Here is a 19982-nt window from a genome sequence, read left to right on the forward strand (position 1 = left end):
TGACTTATTATAGTCAGAGAGAGAGAGAGAGGAAAGAGATTTCCTTGTTTTTCCTCCCCGCTTGATGATGTAAAACGTTATCTAATTGACGGTTTTCAGATTCATTTCTTTTTCTTTTAGTTTTGAAGGGGAAATTTCTGGGGGGTTTAACGGTAGGGTAGAATGAGGTTTTTTTTTCGTTCCATTTGGGAAAGCAGGGCGCCCGATGATGATGCCATTGGCTATAACCTCTGAGCTTCTCGGCGTGCTTCACGCCGAGTCTTGTGTATCTTGTGTGTTTGGTGGGTATGACCTTCTTTTTCTTCATGTGAAATCACGCAAGGCCGTGTCGATTTTCTTGTGTGTATTGTCTCTCTCTCTCTCTGTTTTTTTTCCCCTTCATAACAAACAATCGTTAAAGATTAAATACGGGTGGGAGGGAGGGAAAGAGAAACAAAAGTTCAATAAATCGGGAGAACTCTTTGACAGGCAATCGTGCGTTATAGGACGGAGCTTCCCACACGCACCCGCATTCATTGCCATCGCGAGACGGGCCGAGAAACGCAAGCAACTGGGAAGAAATGTAATTATAACAAAACAAACGAAACTGATGCGCGAGCGGCTTTAGATTCCCGGAGATAAATAATCAACAAACGCACATGCATAACCATACACATATCAGTCTATGTATCAAAATGAGAGAGAGAGAGAGAAATGAATAACATTATTCGTAGATATATATGTGTCCCTGGGTCTATGCGTGTGCGCTTGTATTTCCCAGTAATAGCTGCCAGTTATTGAGAGTCATCTAAAGTTACGCGCACATTTGTAAAAGTTTTATTTTCATTTTCGGTATTTTCCCTTCTCCGTTTTCTTCTTCTTCTTCTTTTCGTTGCATTCGAGTTGAATTCGAAAGAAAAAAAAGGGATAGGAAGAGAAGAAGAAGAAGAATTTGTGTTGTTTTTCGGAAGGGAAATAAAAAACCACGGTATTACTGTGTTGCTGCGGATCGGGTTACCCGGAGAGTTGCGTGACTTTTACAATCCAGCATCTCTCTCCCCTCTCCTTCGAAAATGCCCATGTTGTTGTTGTTGTTGTGTGAGAAAGAAAAGCGTCTTAAAAATCAAAAAAAAGAAAAGAAAAGAAACGTGGTCACGGAACACACGCACAAAATAATATCGATTATTATTGATGGACATGGAAGAAATGACTATCGATGAGCATCTGCTGCCCACCTTATGTATTTCTTTTTCCTGGTTTCTGTCTTGGCTTACAGAATATCAGTCCTTGAGGGAAATGTGACGGGACGGATTGACGGGTTCTCAATGATGATGTGAGGCTGGCCAGACCCCATCACGGAGGTTATCAGCCCGGAATGTTATGCATTGGGTTTTTATTTTTTCTTCTTCTCCTCCCAAGAAGCTTCCGTCACCGTTTGAAGTGGCTTGATGGACGCGTTATTGAATTCAAGTGATGGGGCAAAACGATCGAGTTGTATCTTGTTGATTTTCTGGTTATTGGTCGTGTCTAGCAGCATATTTGCTTCTTCCTCATTTTGTTTTCTTCCTTGGAGAGGATTCCGACTATTGAGGAAGACGTCAGCAGATGAAAACTGATCGTTAAATAACAAAGTTCTTCCTCCTTTCAATGTCAATTCCATTTTTGGCAAAGGAGTTGATTCGAAGAAACTAGAACGGCAGTTTTGAACGTCTTCAAGTACAAGAAAAAAAGAAACTTTGGGACGTTCACTACCTTGGGTTGTCAGAATTGCGGTTATTTTCCCAATATTGAAAGGAGAGAGAGAGTGGAAGGACCTAAAAGTGTGTTCGTGTGAATCCACTGAACTGGAAAAACAGTTCCCTTCGTTGTTGTTGTTCCAGCAGTGCCGAGAGAAAAGCACGTTCCTCTTTCCTTCTCTCGGAACATTTTCTTGTTTTTGTTTTTCTTCTTTTTTTTTTTTCCTGTTACCTCGTCGGCTGTTTAGGGCGGAGGGGGGACATCAAATGTCTACAAAATCAAACGGGCCCAATCAAAATTGTTTGCTCACTCGTAGATAGGTTAACGATTCCGTGCTGGGAGCAAAGTTCATTGATCGGACCCATCGTCGCCAATCGATTATCAGAGCATTAAAAGCGATGAAACCGATCACGAATTAAATTCGTGCGTGAAAGTGTAATGCCCATGGGGCGTGAATCGTATTTCCCCACAGTTATTCACGGCCAGTGGCCCCTTTTACCGTGCCATTCCGGCGCAGCGGGCCCCCACCATACTATCGCCATCATCATTATGATTGCGGTGACTTTCCACGCACACAGCGGCTGATGGCCTTTGCGCTCTTTTTTTCTTTTCTTTTTTTTATTGTTTTCATTTTTATATTTCATTTCAACAAATCTGCTGGGGTTGTTTTGTTGCTCCTCGCACATAATCTCCACTCCAGTTCATCCATGCAGCATGCGATAATGATGATGATGATGTTTGAGGAATGAAAAGTTCGGTCCTCGGTCGGTCGTGGTTTGTTATATTTTCGGAGTGGGGAAAAGTATCTCAACGTGAATCCACACGATATACGACGATGCGCAGGGACGCCCTGCATCGTTAAGAATTGGCAATTAAGACGAGATAGTAGAGCCTCATCATCTTTTTTGGTGGTTTTTTTGGTCTGGTTCGTTGGCGCGATAACGGTTTTATTACGTGATTGAGAAACATCCGTCGGGGGCTCTGCTATCTTCCTTTGACCTTTTCTCCGCGTCTCCTTGTTGTTGGTCCATTTTTCGAATTAAATTCCCCGGCTGGTTAATTCTGATGAAACACAAATGAAAAAAAAAAAAGTGCGGTGTGCTGCGCCATTTTTCTGCGTTCTGTTTTTTCTTCTTCCATTCCACTTTCCAAATAGTCCTTGGCGGTGGGAGACCCTGCAAAGTGTGTTGACATTCCCGTAAAACGATACCGAGGCGCTCCTAGTTTTGCCCTTGCATCTATCTATTTTCTATCTTTCTCTCTTTTTTTCTCTCCTCTTCTTCTTCTTCCCCTGAACAAATATATGAACGACCGAAGTTGTGGGTACGACACACATCGCTTCGTCCATATATTTATGAACGGATACGCTAAGATACCGGGGGTCTGAGTGTGTTATTGTGTTCTCTCCTATAGGGGCACACCGAAATAGAGCCTTTGGTCCGTACAAGAGGAGATCAACGGGTGATGAATGACATCTTTCGCACCTTTTGGGTCCGACGAGGGTGATATATTTTTTCGTTCTTAGAGACTTTCTCTGCTGTGTGTACAGTTCGACTCGCACCGCTCCGCTATGTTTTCTCATTCCTCACACACAAGCTGTCTTCTTATTGCTGGTCGTTAGATTTGAACCGACAGACAGACGGCAGCAGCCAGAAACGAGAGTTGAAACATCCACGTCTTCTCAACGAGAGTTTGTCTTTTCTGTTAGTCTGTCGGGAAATGGATGGACGGATTTTCTTGTTGATTCATTCCACTCCCGCGTGCATCGTCTCCACCAATCAACTCGGACCAGTTGAGCCTGTGAAAAACAAAAAAAAATTCCGAGCGAGAAGAGGGAAAACATTTTTCTGAAATTTTTGATTGATCGTTGCACTCGTAAATCTTTTCTGTGTGTATATACAAAAGTGCTGCCCTCCCCCAATTCCCGAACACACTCCACGAATTGGATAGCAGCGCCCATGTCGCGCGGGATTTATTCAAATGAAAATCTGTGAAGAGGTTCGAGTGAGAGCATAGGGGGGAAAAAGTGGACGGGTCAGAAGAAGAATGACTATGTCGGAAAGACAAGTGTCGCTTGTTCACTCTCTCTCTATCTTCTTCTTATATACCATAGAGTATACCTATATAGGTAGTGTTGTAGAAGGCCGCCGCGACGTTAGTCTACCCACGCCCTGGACATGACCTGCATTTTTGGTCCAGCATCTTCTTCTAGTATTTCTTCATTCAGAGTTGAATAGTTTCTTACCAAAATAAAAAGGATGCCAGTTTCTTTTTTCCCTGCGATGCTGGCCCTGGGGGGGATAATATCCCGATAGAGAAATTGATGAAATGATTGGATCGAGATTTTCTATTCGAGATAAAAAAGTGATCAACGTGAATGCATTTCACATATATAATAATGGAATCGCCATTAGTCGACCCCTTGTCGGGCAGCATTAGGACCCTTTCAGACGGACAAACAACATTCCAGCCCGCCACCCCCCCTCTTTTCTCAGTCTCATAAGAGTTGGAGTGTCTTGTGAATAAAAAAAAACTAAAATAAAAGTATAGGCCTAGTCCCCGAACTTCACCGTTAGCTGTACACTTCTTTTCTTACCTCGTTTATATAGTCTAATAAAAATAGAAAGATTTCTTGTCCTCCCCCTCGTTCGACTTCCATTTTTATGATGTCTTCCATCTCTTATATAATAGAGACAACACGGGGGAAACATCTTTCGAGAAAGAAGGAAGAGAAATAACCCACGCTCTGGTTGCTGCCATCCATCTTTTTGCCAGCAGCCCTTTTTTGACATTCATGTTTTTTGGGGGGATGTTCTTGTTTTCTTACCGATTTGGGGCTCGTCCTCAAGCCGATAACCATCAAAAGTGAAAGAACCTTTGTTGCAGAAGATGTGCCCTTCCGTATAACTCGGTGGATTTCTTTTTTCACACAATGCGGGAAAAAAAATCGAATGCCACTGCTAACCTTTTCTATTCTTCTTTTTTTTCTTTTCCAAAAGTTATTTTTATTAGACCCCCCAACGCCGCGCTTTATTGAATAAAAGGAGGAAAAAAAAATAGGCCTTGTGGGGAGAAATGCTTATTGTTTGAGTGAGGCGATTCGCACTTCGTCATTGCCCGATAGGAATCGTGAAGCGATGAATAATGGTTCTGCTGCTCAATCTCCATCTTGAATCTCCATCTTGTTTGCTTTTGTTTTGGCTCTTGGATGCAGTCATACATCAAATGCGTATTTATGTACATGATTTATTTCTGTATCGATTGATCATCGTTGCGCTTGTGGTGGTCGTGGTGTGTGCCCATCCGTGTGGCACAGCCAAATGGGATGTTCCGGCCGGACAGATAATACTCGGACACAAAAGAGGAGGTGGCGGCCAGCAAATGGGAGGAGAAAAAGGACTCGGCGTTATAGAAGTCACTTTCAGTTCGGCAGTCTCTGGTCTCGTGCCACATTTCTTTTAACCCCTCTCGTCCGTAAAGAAAAGAAGAAAAAGAATAATGGGCCAACAATAAAGTATATAGAATGGTCGGATCGTAGGTATGGCCAAGAGTCAGTTCTTTTTATTTTTCAAAAAGAAAAACCTTTGGTCGGCCTTCCTATTATACCTTGGCAAGTCCATTCAGCGCGCAGGTTTTTTTATTTTTTATTTTACCCCTCGCCAGCAGATGTTTTTTTGTGTGTTGTATATCTGCGTGTGACGTCAAAACTGAAATTCTTTTTTCAACTCTACGTCCAGAGATAAAAAGAAAAAAAAAGAAAAGAATGAGAGACAAAAGAAGAGAGAACTCAATTTTCGAGATATGTCAAAGTTTTTTTTCCCTCTTCTATTTTCGAGGGGGGTTTGAATTTGGCGCTCGTTTTATTTTCGTCAGTTTAAACATTCCCTGGTCCCCTTTTTGAGTTGCGCTCTCTTTCACAAGGTATAAATATAACCCAGAACGACTATATAGGATAACGTCTCGTCTTCTTCTACTCTCTCGAGTAGAGTTTGCCCTGTGTAACTAACTTGAGGATTGGTTGGTCATCGTGGAATGTTTCACCGTCACCGCTCGCTCCCTCAGTTCGACCGATTGTTCGGTCAACACGCGGGGTGGAAGAGGGATCGTTATCGGCTCTTTTCTCATCTCCTCCACTTCTATATGCTGAGAATTGATGACTCCTGACGTTCTTCTTCTCCCCCCCCCCCCCCCCCCACTGTACCTTGTTCTCTGCACCGTATCCGTTCTGCCGATCAGTATCGAATTGGTGGTCATTCGAATGTGGTGCGGCCAATAAACTGTCATCATCCCCCCCTGGCGCGTTATCCTATAAAAATGAATAGCTATATCCAGATGAAAGTCCAATGAGATCGACAACGACGACACACTAGAAAACGATTATAGTCGCCGGAGATAGAAGCCCCGTTTCATCGTGAGCAAATATCGCCGTTTCATTGACAATGAAGTCGTACAACATTCGAGTCAATTGTTGCCGTGCGCTGAACTTGTGTGTACCCTCTGCCCGCTGTCTCTCTGCTCTGCATGGGCTGGTATCTAACCACCACCCTGATGATGTTGGACCCGAACCAATTACGGATTCCATTATTATTGTTTGCTCCCTGCCGCTTCCTTCCCCTCCTCTGCCCAGTCCCTCGCATCTGCCACGAACTTTTTTTCTTTTTTTCATTATTGTCCAGCTGGCCGGATACGGGCTATTAATTTGTCTGCGCTCCACGTCGTCCACGTCGTCGTTCACGTACTATAGACGAAACGTCGATTTCAATCTTCCATTTAAAGCGATCCTCCTTCTCTGCTGGAGCGTTATTATCTCAATGTTGAATGGGTTGTAATATGGAGATGGGGTGTCGTGTGAATCAAATGGGAAGAGAGAAGATGACAAAGAACCTAATCCCGCCCAGTCTGTTACGTGTTGGTAAAACGAAACGTTCGTGGTCGTGACGAGATAAGTCGGTTCTTCTATTTATCTTCTTTTCCTTTTTTCAAATAATTTCTTCCCCCCCCCCCCGTAATTCTTGGATATGTTTATCCTTCCAACAAAAAAAAAAAAGATGGTTCTGCGTTTCTTTTCGTGCCGTTTAATCCGCACTTCATTCTGCCGCTGATGTCACACGAGATTGCCATTAAATCCCTTTCCGCTATTCCACATAATGGGTGCTTAGCGCTTGAATGTCTCATTTCCCTTCTCCGAGCCGCGTTTGAAAAAGAAACGAACCAGACAATGCCATCTAAATGCCGAGGACGAGGCCCCCTTGCGCTTGTGACTCTCAATTTCGTCGTTTTATTCAAATATATACAGAACCTTGGCAGATTTTTCTCAATAGTTTTTTCGTGACGTTCAAGTTTTTGAAGGCCGACTGCATTGCGTGATCGATGGCGGCGGACGTGTGACGCAAGTTGTTTGTCTCGAATTGCGGAGTTGTCTTTTTTCTGTTCCGAATTGTCGTCGACTTTGTGTTAACACACAATCAAATGAGTGATGGACTAAATGTCCATGGTTCCATTTCCCCTTTTTGGCGTGGTAGACGATGGCTCAGATAGTATGTGCGCCGATTGGCCGTTGTTATTAGTCTTTGCTGGAGTTGCTTTGAAATTAGAATGTGGAGCGAAGGAGTAAGGAGAGATTGTCAAAGCTAACAAGTCGTTACAAAGTCTCGGCTCCCATTGAAATGCTTGAGCTGCCGATACGGAGAGTGAGTTTCTGGTTACGGTTGCTGAATTCGGTTACATTTCGACCGACCGGTTTCCTTCTCTCGACGTCTTTTTTTTTCTCTTTGTTTTTTTTATCTCTTTTTGTGTGGCCCTTTTTTTCTGCCTTCATGTGACGGGGTTACGGGTTCCAACTGGTTGATCGTGCCACTGTAGTAAGTGTTAACAAAAACAAACAAAAAATTGGTCGAACAATGCCGAACACAGAGTCAATCATTCGGTGGAAGAGGGACGACGAGCGCGTGTCAATCGTTAATTTGCGTGCGCTGTCCGTGTGCACGCGCGCGCGTGCTCTCCCGCTTCCTTGGAACCAGCGGGATTTTCTTGTATCTCTCTCCCTCTCTCTCCTTGTAGTTTCGTGTGTCTCTTGTTTCTCGGCGAGATGTCGAAATAAAGAACACACATCGCTTCAATCTCCGATATCATCCAACCCGTTTTGTTCGACGATATTGCGATGAAATCTTAGCCGGGATGAAATGTTGATATGGCGGTAGCTTGGCAATTTGTTACTTACCTGCGGGATGGCAACAAACATTTTTATGGCTGCGCTATACAACATCGGCAAATACAAATTGGCGCTCCCTGTAAAGCCACTGGGCTTCCAATAGATTGTTTATGCCTTTTTCTTTTTTATTATGGGCAGATTTTTATTTCCCAATATCTTTTTTCTTCTGTTCGGTTTTGCCGTAAATTGCTTCTTCTTTTTCCTGGAGGTGTTGTGTGACTTGGAACGTAAAAATAGTGGATCCTCGGAGGGGTGTAACCGAAAGAGCGCGAAAATATTTCAATGGCCACATCGACCGTGTCGAATGTGTCCGCAAGTCGTTAATGAGGGCATGCGGGCGGCGGCCACCTCCATCTTTTCTCGGTTTTGGTCAAACTTATTCGAGCAGTTGCAAGCGGCGTGTCTGTGTTTTGTTTGGACAAGTTTGCCATCCACTAAACAACGTCTAGTTAAATATTCACCGCCATCAGGTAATAAAACCAAACGAAAGAGAAGAAATCTGTCAGCCCCCCTCCTGCCCTTGTGGAATTGAATAATAGCGTTTGCTAGAGGAATCGAAGCGTACATAGAGAGTCTATCTATATGCATGTACATATTTGAAGTTATAGGCACGACACACGTGTCTTTGTTAGACCGGCCCCCAACTGTCACCACCACGGCGATCGTATAATAAAGCAAACGCCATTTATTATTTCGATCTCATTGTTACGGACTTTGGACACGCGGCGGCCGTTGCGTGGCTCGGCTACTTGATTGAATGCCACGGCCAACAGAACACACGGGGGATAATCCGCATCCGATCCATCTCGTTTCGCTATAAAAAGTCAATTATTCCGGCCGCTCTCTCGCTTCTTTGTTGCGTCTTTTTTCAGCTGCTCCTTTGTTGTTCCGACTTTGGCGATGAAAAAAAAAATCCAGCAACAGTTAGATGGCCCCCCCCCCCCCTATTTTGACTTTGAAGTTTTTCTGCCGTCGTAATGAGATGAAATAGGAAGAAGGAATCTGTTGTCAAACAAACACATATCAGATCATCTTGTTTGGTATTTTAACCCAAGTAGACGAGGCGACTAAGGAGAGCTGGGGGGTGAACCGAGCAATTGATTTCTCCGAGTCGCTCCGCCGACCGTTGAGTGAGAAAGTGGCAGCTCAAAAGCTCCTTGAGCTGGCCGAGCTGCTAGCCTTTTGATCTTTTTTTCGCTCTGTGTGTGTGTGTGTTGTGGTGGTGTCGCCCGACTAGTGCGACCCGAAGAAAGAAGGTGCCGTTGTCCGACACCCCCCTCGGCAGTTGTTGTTGACAGTTGACACATGCTCGTTAAGGACCAAGAAGCGCGAGAAAGAAGCCACAGAGAAATAGAGAAGAAAAAAAGGTCCGAGAGTACCGTAACACACAAGTCTCCAACCCAAAAAGAAGGGGGGTGAAGAATAAGCGATGTTTCCCAGCCGACTCTTATAAGGGAGGATCTAAGGGGAGAAATATCAGTGGTAGTGTACACTGATGAGACGGTCCGTCCTCCTCCTCCCCTCTTGCTTGGTACAAGATTTTTTTCCGACAACAAGAAAGAATTAGAAAGACGTCAAAGAGAAAGAAGAAGAAGCCGGGAATCAGTGGGCACTGCTGCTGCAGCCGGCAATATAAGTCGACTGTCAAAAGTGGAAGGTGGAGGGAGGAGTAGCACGTGTGCGGATTGTCAGCTGCCGCACAGCCGGCAAACTAAATGAAAAAGAAAAAAAAAAAGAGGCCGTCGAGTTTGGTATCGCGCGTGCCCCCCTCCGAGAAGCAGAATAATATACTATGCGTGTTCCAACTAGTGCGGAAGTAGGTATATACCTTCCGCTGTGTCCCCCTATAGCTGCCGCTTCCCTTTCGACCTTCACTTGCCCGTTTGCCGTTTCATGCCTTGTGGAAAAATCCGAGCGGAATGTTCACTCACCAATAACTGGGAAAGAAAAAAAAAAAAACCAAGCCAGAGAGGGGGGCATAAACTTCCGGTACCACCAACACCTCGTTAGCCACTTCCTCTCTTCGACTGTCTATCCATCAGCTCTTCTCGATTATTGCAGTCGTACATCATTCAACTGATGCGGGCTATCCGCTACTCTCCTCGTCAATCGCACATGTCACGATCACTCAAAAATGGGCATCAAATAAAAAGGAGAGGGGCAAAAAAAAAAGAGGAACAAACGTGACTGAATCAACGGAGGCTTAATTAATATTCCGGGAATAAGGCATATATATACATACTGCGTATATATTTACGGTGAATGCGTACACACTTTTCACGCAGAGTCATTGCCTATTCAAGCGTTAGATACTATGTATATTCAATTGCGCCAATAGTTATTCTTTTTTCCTTTTTTACTTCTTCTTCTTATATTCCAATGACGCTGGTCAAACAGTGCACACCTGTGTTGACTGGCCCGAGGTTCCGGGTTTTTTCGGTTATGTATTATCAGCTCGGTCCGTCTGGCCATCAGCGATTGGAGAGCCAGGGAGTGTAGAATACAAGTACGGCCGATAGGTTGTCGTCGCCGGCGGTTTCGTTTGAAAAATGTAGAAAAAGAAAAAGAGAAAAGAAAAAAAAGAATCGACGTTCGTGAGTGAAGCTGCTGCCCGACCATTTGGCGTCGCAGATGGGGCGCTTACTATTTCTGTTGTGTGTAAACACATCATTGTCATTAGTACTAAACATTTTTTTACGAACATTGTGTCTGAACGTTTTTCGTTTATCTTGTTGTTTCCAAGGTTGCACCTTTCCCAGCGGTGTGTTTTTCTACCTGTCTCTCTTTTTCATCCCGCGGGAAAAAGTTTAGAGACGTCGTAGTAAATTGTCGAGTCAGCGGCTAGATGGCACTGACTGTGTTCAACCGGGACTAAAATGACTTGAAAACAGACAGACAGACACAGCAATTAACAGTAATCTACTAATAAAACTATCCTACCTTTAGTCGAAACGTCTGCACCAGGAATAGAAAAAAACGAAACTGCTCCTCGAGGGCGAAAGATTTATTTTCGGTCGTATAATCTCGAGCGATTTCAATTTGGGTCCCAAAAGCAGCGCGCGTACGACCATCAATTCATAAAGATTAGGAATTATGAATGGGCCAAAGCCGTAAAACGGAATTACTTGCTGCAAGAGAGTCTAACCAGCGCTAGCCCTTATCTTACCCCCTCTCTCTCTTTTCAACTGTTATAGACATGCTTGAAAGACACCAGCTGATTATAATCAACTCTATGAAAAAAGGGTTGTTTAGTTTCTGTTCTTTCCGTCGTTTTTGTTTTTATAGTGCGCGTCCCTCAAACATTCTCCAGATGTGAGCGACACGCGCGCCACGCTTATTCCCTTCGCAACCCAAAAAAGAAACACAGCCCCGCCGTAGGAAAATAATCATCATCAAAAAATATTATTAATAATAATATTCCTGATCTTGTGTCTTGTTCAATATTCCATCAAAGAAACGGTAGAACCGCGCCGTCATATATATAAGAGAGAATGAAACTTTTGATTGTTTTCATTCATTTTCGATAGAGGGGTGGGATATAAAAAAAACAAAAAAAAATCTGTCTGTTTAAGACAACACACAATATAAGAGAACGTTTGATTTTCAACCAATCCGTCTATCTGTCGCTCTCGACGGTATTCCGACTCTTGTGTGTAGTTGCGGCATCCGGGGCGGCGGCGATCGGCCCCGTTGGGTTCTTCTCTCTCTCTCTCTCTCTCCCCCTTTCTTTCTCTATCCCGAAACAACAACAACAACAACAAAAAAAAAAGAACACGAAATAATAATAATAAAATTTGAATACATATCTATTCAAATGAAGATGGAGAAGAGGCCGGCTCCAGTGGCCCGCGTGTTGGAGAAGAGTGGAGGTTCAGATCAGCGGGAAAGCTTTAATCGATTATGTCCAGCGGCACTACACGTTACTACGGCGCGCAACGGTTGTAACCTTGCTGGCAAGGAAGACGAAATTGGATAGAGTTAAAGAAGATGGGGACCACAAGGGGACGAAAGGGGGAGAGCAAAAGCAATTTGTATTTAGATTGAGACGATGCAACATACACGTAGGGATGTGTGTAATACATAAATTGTGTAAGATTTTTCCCTCGTTTGTTTTTCTCGTTGTTCAGAAAAATGGCCAGTGGACTCCAAATTTAAAACAAAAAATTCCTCGAGGATTTTTTTCTTGTCCAGGTGTTTATTTTTCCCTTCCAGGAGTTAGCCCGCCGTCATCTGGCGGTGTCGATGGGCGGCTGTAGAGATTCGACTTGACACCTTTTCTTAATAGAAAACACGCACATTTCTCGTCTGGTCTTTTTGTAAATTTTTAAATCCGATTTGTTTGGTTGTCAATGGATAGGAGACTGATGCTTCCTTTTGATGAAGGTTGTGTACAGTTAGTTACATGCAACTAACGCCAAAGACATGTCTGCCTGTGTGTCCCGTCCCGTTGTCGGGTCCCATTTTCTCCTTCCTACTGGATCGGTTTATTGATAAGATGGCGCGCGCGCGCGTGCGTGCGTGAGCCAGCGCAGCTCGCGCAACGTGTATTCACACCTTTATCACTTAACACCTGTCCGATCTTTTTGTTTAAAAACAAAACCGGATTATCCGGAAACGTCTGCCCGTGTGAAATGTCACTCTAAAATAGCGCAAACCAAAATGGCGAGATGCGATAAATTTTTATGACGCCGGTCCCGACTTATGTCTAACTGTTTTTTCTTCTTTTTCTTTCTGTTTGTTTTGATACTCAGCCACCTGACGCCGAGCTGCTAGGTCACGCCTTCAAGCAGAAGCAGTTTCGTCGGTCCCGACCGTGCAACCTTTGCCACCAGCCCGTCAAGAACGTCGGTAGCTCCTGTCGAGGTACGTGTACATTTACAATCCACCAACTCTGCCAGTCAGTCAATCTCTCTCCTACCTGTTGCTTTCTGCCAACAGAACACACACAACAGACGACCATATATATAATACATACATAATGACTTCGACACACACACCTTGGACGCTGTCGATACACACCCCAATTCCTCCATCCGATCCTTATTCGTCGCCTGTATTATTTATAATATCCTTTTTATGCCTTTTTTTTCTTTTTCTCCCATTCTAGTATGCAAATACACCTGCCATAGAACGTGCGAACCCAAGGTATGTACAACGTTGACATTCTTCTTCTTCTTCTTTTTATTATTATTTCTGAAACAAAAAATCGGGAAAAAGAAATTCAAAACAAGACAAACCAAAAAAGAAATTGAAGTCCTCTTTATTTTTGGGTTTTCTTGATGTTTCTCGACTGCTGGGGAAACAAAAAAAGAGAAGGCCCACCTGTGGTTTACCTTAGGACCTGTATTCAACACCGCCTTGTCTTATTGATAGATGGCTCGTACGTGCATGATTCATAGACTGGGACTTCCATTTTTTTGTTGTTGTGTGCTGTTGTTGTGGTTGTTTGGTTTCTTTCTCCTCTAAAAAAAGAAAAAAACACACACGACTAATTTCCATTTTTGTCCCTCTTCTATTTTTCTGACTGTGTGTACTCACTACGCCGTTATCTTCGGAACCGAACGAATGAACCAACGTCATTTGCCTCCCCCCGTATTATTGACGTGGCGTTCAACGTCATCTCCTTCCAGGTGTGGCGAGCCTGTCGTCATGGAAACCCCTCCTCGTTCAAGGTGAGTGATAAACAAACCCACACAATCTAAGAGCGACTATTTATTGACGTGATGCTGTATACATTCCTGACGGCTTTTTTTTTAATGTCTTATTGTGGATGTTTGGCTTGGCTTAGTTTAGTTTAGTTTAGTTTTTTTTTCGAATGCATTTTTAAAATGTAGAAATGGGAATCTTCCCTTTCGTTCGATGACAAACGATGGATTGGATATACGATTGCCCCAATCAGATATGCAATGGAGGTTGGTGTTGTTATCGTTGTTGACAAATCTCCCGTTGGGTTGGAGGGATAAATAGGAACACATATATAAGAAGAGCTCGTCGTCCCCGTTTCTTTTTTCAAATCGAAACTGACCGGCTGTTTAACCAAGTCGAAATGAGAATTTTCGATACCACGGCCGGATGATGGCGTCATTCCGAATACCTTAGATACGAATCTCTCGGGATCATCGGCCTATTGATATCACAAAAGAGGACGGGAATGCCAACAACCACAACGACCAGACAGAAATATGTAGAACGGTTACCCAACTTTTAAAAAACTTAAAAAAAACATGTGTGGTGGTGTGTTTTTTTTTTCTTTCTCCAAAATTGTTTTTTCGTGAAAGAAAACAAAACAGCTAAATAATGTTTTTTAAATTACAAGGCTCCGGTTAGATGATAGGACCGCAGTAAATATTTGATGGCGTATTCGGTAGAGCGGAACAGCAGCAGCAGCGGCGGCGTCCTCGTGATGATTAGGCCCAATTTGAGTTTGTGTAATTCCCTTTTTATCAGCAAAGACAGCAATGGATGTTCTTTGCGTAATCGGATTGCGCCGCCTTGCCCCCTCGAGGGTCTGGCATTTAAATAACCTCACATCTCTTCTCTCTATGCATGTGACCGGGCGCTTTCTCTCTATCCGATTAAAACGTTCCTTGGTCTCGCGTGTTACACGATATAAAGACAAGGGAATGAAAGGAGAGAAAATATACGCGCAGAGAGAAACAGCAAGAGATTGATCTAATTAGATCCCATCATCTTCCATCATCTTCATTCAGAGCTCAATCTAGTGGGGCCCCCCGTTATATTTATAGTATTCTGTGTACGGTGTGTGTATATATTTTCTCTTCTTTCATCTTAATGATATGTGTCTCTCAATCCGTGAGGAGGAGTCGACTCGGCATCCAATCCATCCCCAAAAGAGATATTGGCTCGTGTTGTTGTTGTTTGCTGTTAGGCTGCTGGGCTGCTGCTTGGCATGGAGCGTGAAATCCTTTGCGATTCGCTCCACTAATGCGTGGGATCTAATCAAAGCTAGTCAGATTTGCTTCTCTCGATCTCTCTCGAGACTTAAGGACATGAGAAACATGGGCCGTACAAAGTCTCGACCTTATTTATTGTAAGACTCTCTCGTCTACATCATCACGACGGAGTCGAAGTGAAATTGGAATCTCAGACAGAGAGAAGGAGAGAGAAGGAGAACAGCAAACTGGCATGGCATGGCACGGCCGTTATATGTTGTGTAGTACCTTGTAGAGTGTATTTATTCCTTGAACGCAGCTTCCCATCACCCACCAAGAAGAACAGGGAAAATGTCTAACACAGAAAAGAACACCTATGAGTTGGCAGAGAGAGAGAGAGTAGGTGGAGCCATGGATAATCTCCTTGAGGCGGAAGACTTTCTTCTTCTCCAGCTCCTCCAGCTGAAGGTATGTATAGGTAGTAGAGAGAGTCGCTATACCGACTGCTCCAAGAATACATGAAAGAGAGAAAGAAAAGAGCGCAACAACAGTGTGTAGAAGAAGAAGAAGTTGAAAAGGCAGCCAGCTTAGACCAGTCAGCTCCCGTCGATAGCCGAGCGTGGAGGTGTATATCTGTGCGTGCGCTCATTTATTACGCACACATTTCTCGTGCTGGCTTGTTTCTCACAGTTGCGCGTGTCGCTTCCGAGTTGATTGCGCGTCGAGGCTTTACGCGACATCAAACAGTTGCCCCAGTTTTTTCGATTTGTTTTTTATTTTATTTTTTATTTGAACCGAAACTATCGGGACATCATAACGGAAGATCCTTTTCGCTCTCCATCGGCGGCTTATATCTTTCTCTGTGTGTGTGCATACGGATGATATCCATCTCGCAGTGCGCCAGGGATTTATGGAGGGCCGAACCAAACTGGACAAAGTGCGGATGAAGAAGATTCTATAGGCGTCGGTCTCATCTTCTTTTCGGCTTAGACGATTTTTCTTCTTCTTCTTTTTTTTTTCCTTTATCCCGGTGTTGTGTTTGATCTTGGTGTGTGGTCTGTGCTGCGCCGTCGTGATTTACGGCCGGAACTTTTTTTTTTCCTCTTTCCGTCTCCTCCCCCTCCCCCTATATAAGGGGTGATTTGATGGGGGGACACGATGACGACGGAGGATCTGATTCGACGTGAACGGGAAATGTACTTGTACCGTCATCACTCGCTTCTTCTTCTTCTTCTTCTTGGAAGTTTCGTCTCGCATAAACTCGGATTCGGTTGCATGACGGCCGTAATTGATTGATTACACACAACTGGGAAGAAGAAGAAGAAATAAGAAATAAGAGAAGAGTTGTTCCTCCTTGGCTCTGAGATTCTTCCTCTGTTGTATTCCGACTATCATTTCGCCAGCCACCAGAAGTGCACCGTCCAGCCATTACCACCATCACGGAGTGCGTGTATCCGTGACGTCCGTCGCCCGCCTGTGATCGTGTACGAGCGGTTGGTTAGGTTTCGCTGCTCGACACAGTGCGTGGTTGCATTCTTGATATTTCATTAAAAGCCCCAACCGAAGAGAGAAACAAGCAACGGTGCTGCTGCTGCTGCCATTGCCGTGGTGATATGCGCCGATCATGGCACCGGCCCCGACTCACTGGACGCGTTTCCTACAATGTTCCACCTGCCTCTACTCGAAGCAGCAAAGATCCGATGAGGTAATTCAATCCCGCGTATAGAGCTGCTACACAACTGCGCAACACGTTTTTTTTTTTTCTTTATGCCTCCCCACACATTTCTTGAGGGGGAAATCCCGTTCTTTTCGTTTGCTACTCCAAGAGGAAAGTATAGGGTGTTGGAAATAGTCGAGGATGACTCTGTAATAATCTCAGAACAAGAAACCCAGAGGAATCTTGCCGGTGTGACGTGATCGCCAAATCGAATCGGTAAACCGCACTAACAGCCGTAATCATAGAAATGCCTGGCATCAATGGCCAGTCGCCGAAAAGATGTGCACATTTTTTTTCTTTCTTTCTCCCCAGAAAAAAAGAAAAGAAATGAGAGAAAATCTGTGGTCCATCAGGTTTTGGGTTTTGATTTTATTTCGTTTTCCTTGTAATTCGAGTCCCGTACGGGGAAAAAGGCAAGAAGCCCAAGAAAATGAGGAAATTGAACGGTTTTTTCTTGTCTGATTACACTCGATGACGTTTAATGCTCTTGTGCGGCGTTCAAGTGGCCAACTCTAGGAAGCGAAACAAAAGTCGAAACGAATTTGGGTGACGAACGGACTAGAAGAGAAGAGAAAACGGTCGTTTCTTTCAGTGGTGACTTTCCGAGTCAGACAAGAGAGAATTAAGTCTACCCGTCGTGGTCGACGGAAATAAATGGTTGGCCCGTCGTCTCCTCTTGTGTTCAACTTGAGCGCATCACCTTGACTGCGGTTCGGCTGCTGGCTGCTGGCTGCTGCAGCATTGAGGATGAGTGCTAGAGACAGAGAAAGAGAAATTCATCTCATTCATCTTATGTACATCCTTGGTGGCAATTATTCCGCACTTGAGCAGCCGTCCGAAACTCCCGCACGTCCCGCTTCTTTTTGTCTTCGGGATTACTCTTTCCACTTCCCTCCCTGTCATTTTCTCTCCCCCCTCTTTTTCCGTTTCTTTCCCCTTTGAAAAATTGAGCATGTCCAACAGCCAATATAAGAAGAAGAAGACCCAGTGCCATCCTTCCTTTTTTTTTCCTTTTTTTTTTCTTACTAATTAGCTGCGAATTACTGGTGTGGAACGCCTGCACATTTTCAAACAGGATGAAGGGTCCGTGGGGGTTTTTCCTAAAATTTACGTCTGGTCAGAATAGGATTTTTGTTACCTGGGTAGGTGTAATGTTATATTGTTTTTTTTTTTTGGGTTGTTGTTGCATGTGTTTTCGGCATTATATGTCGCTTATGAAATCACTGGGAATGAGTGAAATGACCGTATGGTGAAGAATATTCTTCCTCCCTTAAATAGAGTTGTCGACATTTTTTTTTTTTTCATTAAGCACATAGCGGAGAATTTGCGGCCGAGATGGGGCGCCAGTATTTGTCGTGTACGTTGACGCCCACGCTTCGTCTCATTAAAAAGTCGTCACGATTCAATCGCCATTCCCACCAGTCAGTTGCGTTTGCGATCGTTTCATTTTGGTTTTTTTCTCTGAAAAGAAATAAGAAAATAAACTTGTGAACTCCCCCCTTAAAAGAATCGTAAAAAAACAACATGCACAGTTGAATGAATAGGTAAAACGATTACATACGACGATGTCGACGCCGACTTTTATTTATCTTCTCTACAAAACTCGTCAAGGCAAATAAAAATCCCCAAATTTGAAAAGAAATTCGCGCTTCGCTCCCGGTAAAGCACTGGCTTTATAATATCTAGACGAGTTCACTCGTAATAACATTTTTCTTTCATTTTCTATTCCGGGGAAAAAAAAAAAAAAAAGTCGCACAAAGAACTAAAAATTGTTTTCATGTCGCGCTGTAAAAAAAAGGAAAGAAAAATCAAAATGCGTTTGTTTGGGAATGAGGTCGACCGAAACACGCTCCATCTTTCGGCTTGTTTTTGAATCGCCCCTTTTTCTTTTGCCTTTTTTTTTCAAAAAAAGAAATGTACACACACAAGTGTACAGCAGATGCGCGTTGTAGAGACACAGCGCGCGGAACATTGAGAGGTCGAATGGCATAAATTTCACATTACGTTCTTTTTTTGTGTGTTGGCCGCATTTTTTTTTTCTCTCTGCATTTTGCTCGCTGGAGAGTGAAGCAAGACAAGACCAAATAAATGGCGGTTGCAATAATAATAAAGATCTTTCCGAGTTGATAAACTCCGTCGTCCGTCGTGTACAAGTCTCTGGTGGGTTGGGTTGGTTTTTTTCTTTTTCTTTTTTGGGCCCCCAAGTGCATAACGCGCCTCATAAGGCGAAAGGAATTGTGGCCCCCGCCTAGTTTTTTCCACAGTCTGTCCGTCCCGCACTCACACTTTCAGTTGCCCTATCGAAATATGAATCAAGTACAGACGGTTGGCTCCGTCTCCGTGATTCTCCAATCTATTCATTCCCGACGAAATGTCACCGGGAATTTCTTTTTGGCCGCTGCCAAATCGTAACGGTACACAGCACCTAAAATGTACTACGGGATGAATCATCGTCAAGAGGGAAATCTTTCTGCTTGTTTGCTTGGCAAACAACACTCGAGGCTCATTGAACGGATTTGCACGAAAGAAGGAGAAGAAGAAGAAGAAGACGAAAACGGGAAATGTTTTGCCTGCCGCCATCAGCCGGCTGGTGCTGGAACTGGTTGATGTGTTTGATCCCGTGTTGTATACATACACACGGGGGCGTCTTTTTGGTCATGTGTTAGTCGCAGTTAGTCTCTGGCTTCTCTTTTCGGCTCTGGCAGCTTTCAGGAGAAGACCTTTGGACGCTCTCGCGTGCTGGCCGCCCGGCAAAAAATAAAGTGCGTTGCGTTGTTGTTGTCATCGTTCGTGCTTTGTGTACATTCACGGACATTGACGCAGTCACGATGACGACCAGCAGCCGCTGCTGCCTCTCTCAGGTGTTGGGAGCCAAAACCGCAATAGGCACAAGTCAGTAGTGTCCCGTTGCGGCCACTCGGCTACAACTCAGTTCCGGGAGTTGTAGATGCTGCACTTGTGTGTTGGTTTGTTTGTTTTTCCCCTCCTGTTTATCTCCAAAGTGTATCACTTTCATTTATGCGTGATTCAACCCGGCGGGAAAAGTGTGTGCGTCAAAAAGTGTGCCGTGTGTCCAACGGAATTCAAAGTCTGTCAATTTAGAAAACGATCGTTCATTCTCGATTCTCTAGAGAGAGAAAGAAAGAGGCGAATCTTTGTCATCTCCTTATTTGTATTCCACTGCGCCGCAGCCGCGCAGTCGTCTTATCTTTTAAATAGTTTCGGCTTCTACTTTTTTATTATCTGAGAAAAAAAAAGAAAAGTGATGTCTCACCTCAAGTTAAAATGGCGCTCTTTATTCCATTCCGGCCATGAACGTGTGACGGTCAGCGCCGAGGTTAGTTTTTCTTTCTCTCCTCCAGCTTCGACTGGACTCAAACTCAATGACAATTTTCTTTGCGATTCTTTATATCTGATGTCTATATTATTCCGTGTTTTCTTTTTC

General features: G+C 44.0%; 1 protein-coding gene across 8 annotated transcripts in view; it reads left to right on the forward strand.

Annotated features, from left to right (window-relative positions):
• The window catches only part of LOC124313854 (tensin-1-like), a 53289-nt gene that overhangs the window by 5058 nt on the left and 28249 nt on the right, over window positions 1-19982 (forward strand). For 5 of the 8 annotated variants that reach the window (XM_046778650.1, XM_046778651.1, XM_046778658.1 and 2 more), the window contains exons 3-5: window positions 12679-12790; window positions 13035-13072; window positions 13558-13599. In XM_046778650.1, the coding sequence (XP_046634606.1) occupies window positions 12679-12790; window positions 13035-13072; window positions 13558-13599 (192 nt within the window). Of the gene's footprint in view, window positions 1-12678; window positions 12791-13034; window positions 13073-13557; window positions 13600-15470; window positions 16526-19234; window positions 19875-19982 lie in introns of those variants that run through there. The other 3 variants (XM_046778656.1, XM_046778655.1, XM_046778657.1) reach the window with 3 other exon arrangements.

Source organism: Daphnia pulicaria, chromosome 10, assembly GCF_021234035.1.
Source record: "Daphnia pulicaria isolate SC F1-1A chromosome 10, SC_F0-13Bv2, whole genome shotgun sequence".
NCBI classification, from domain to species: Eukaryota; Metazoa; Arthropoda; class Branchiopoda; order Diplostraca; family Daphniidae; genus Daphnia; species Daphnia pulicaria.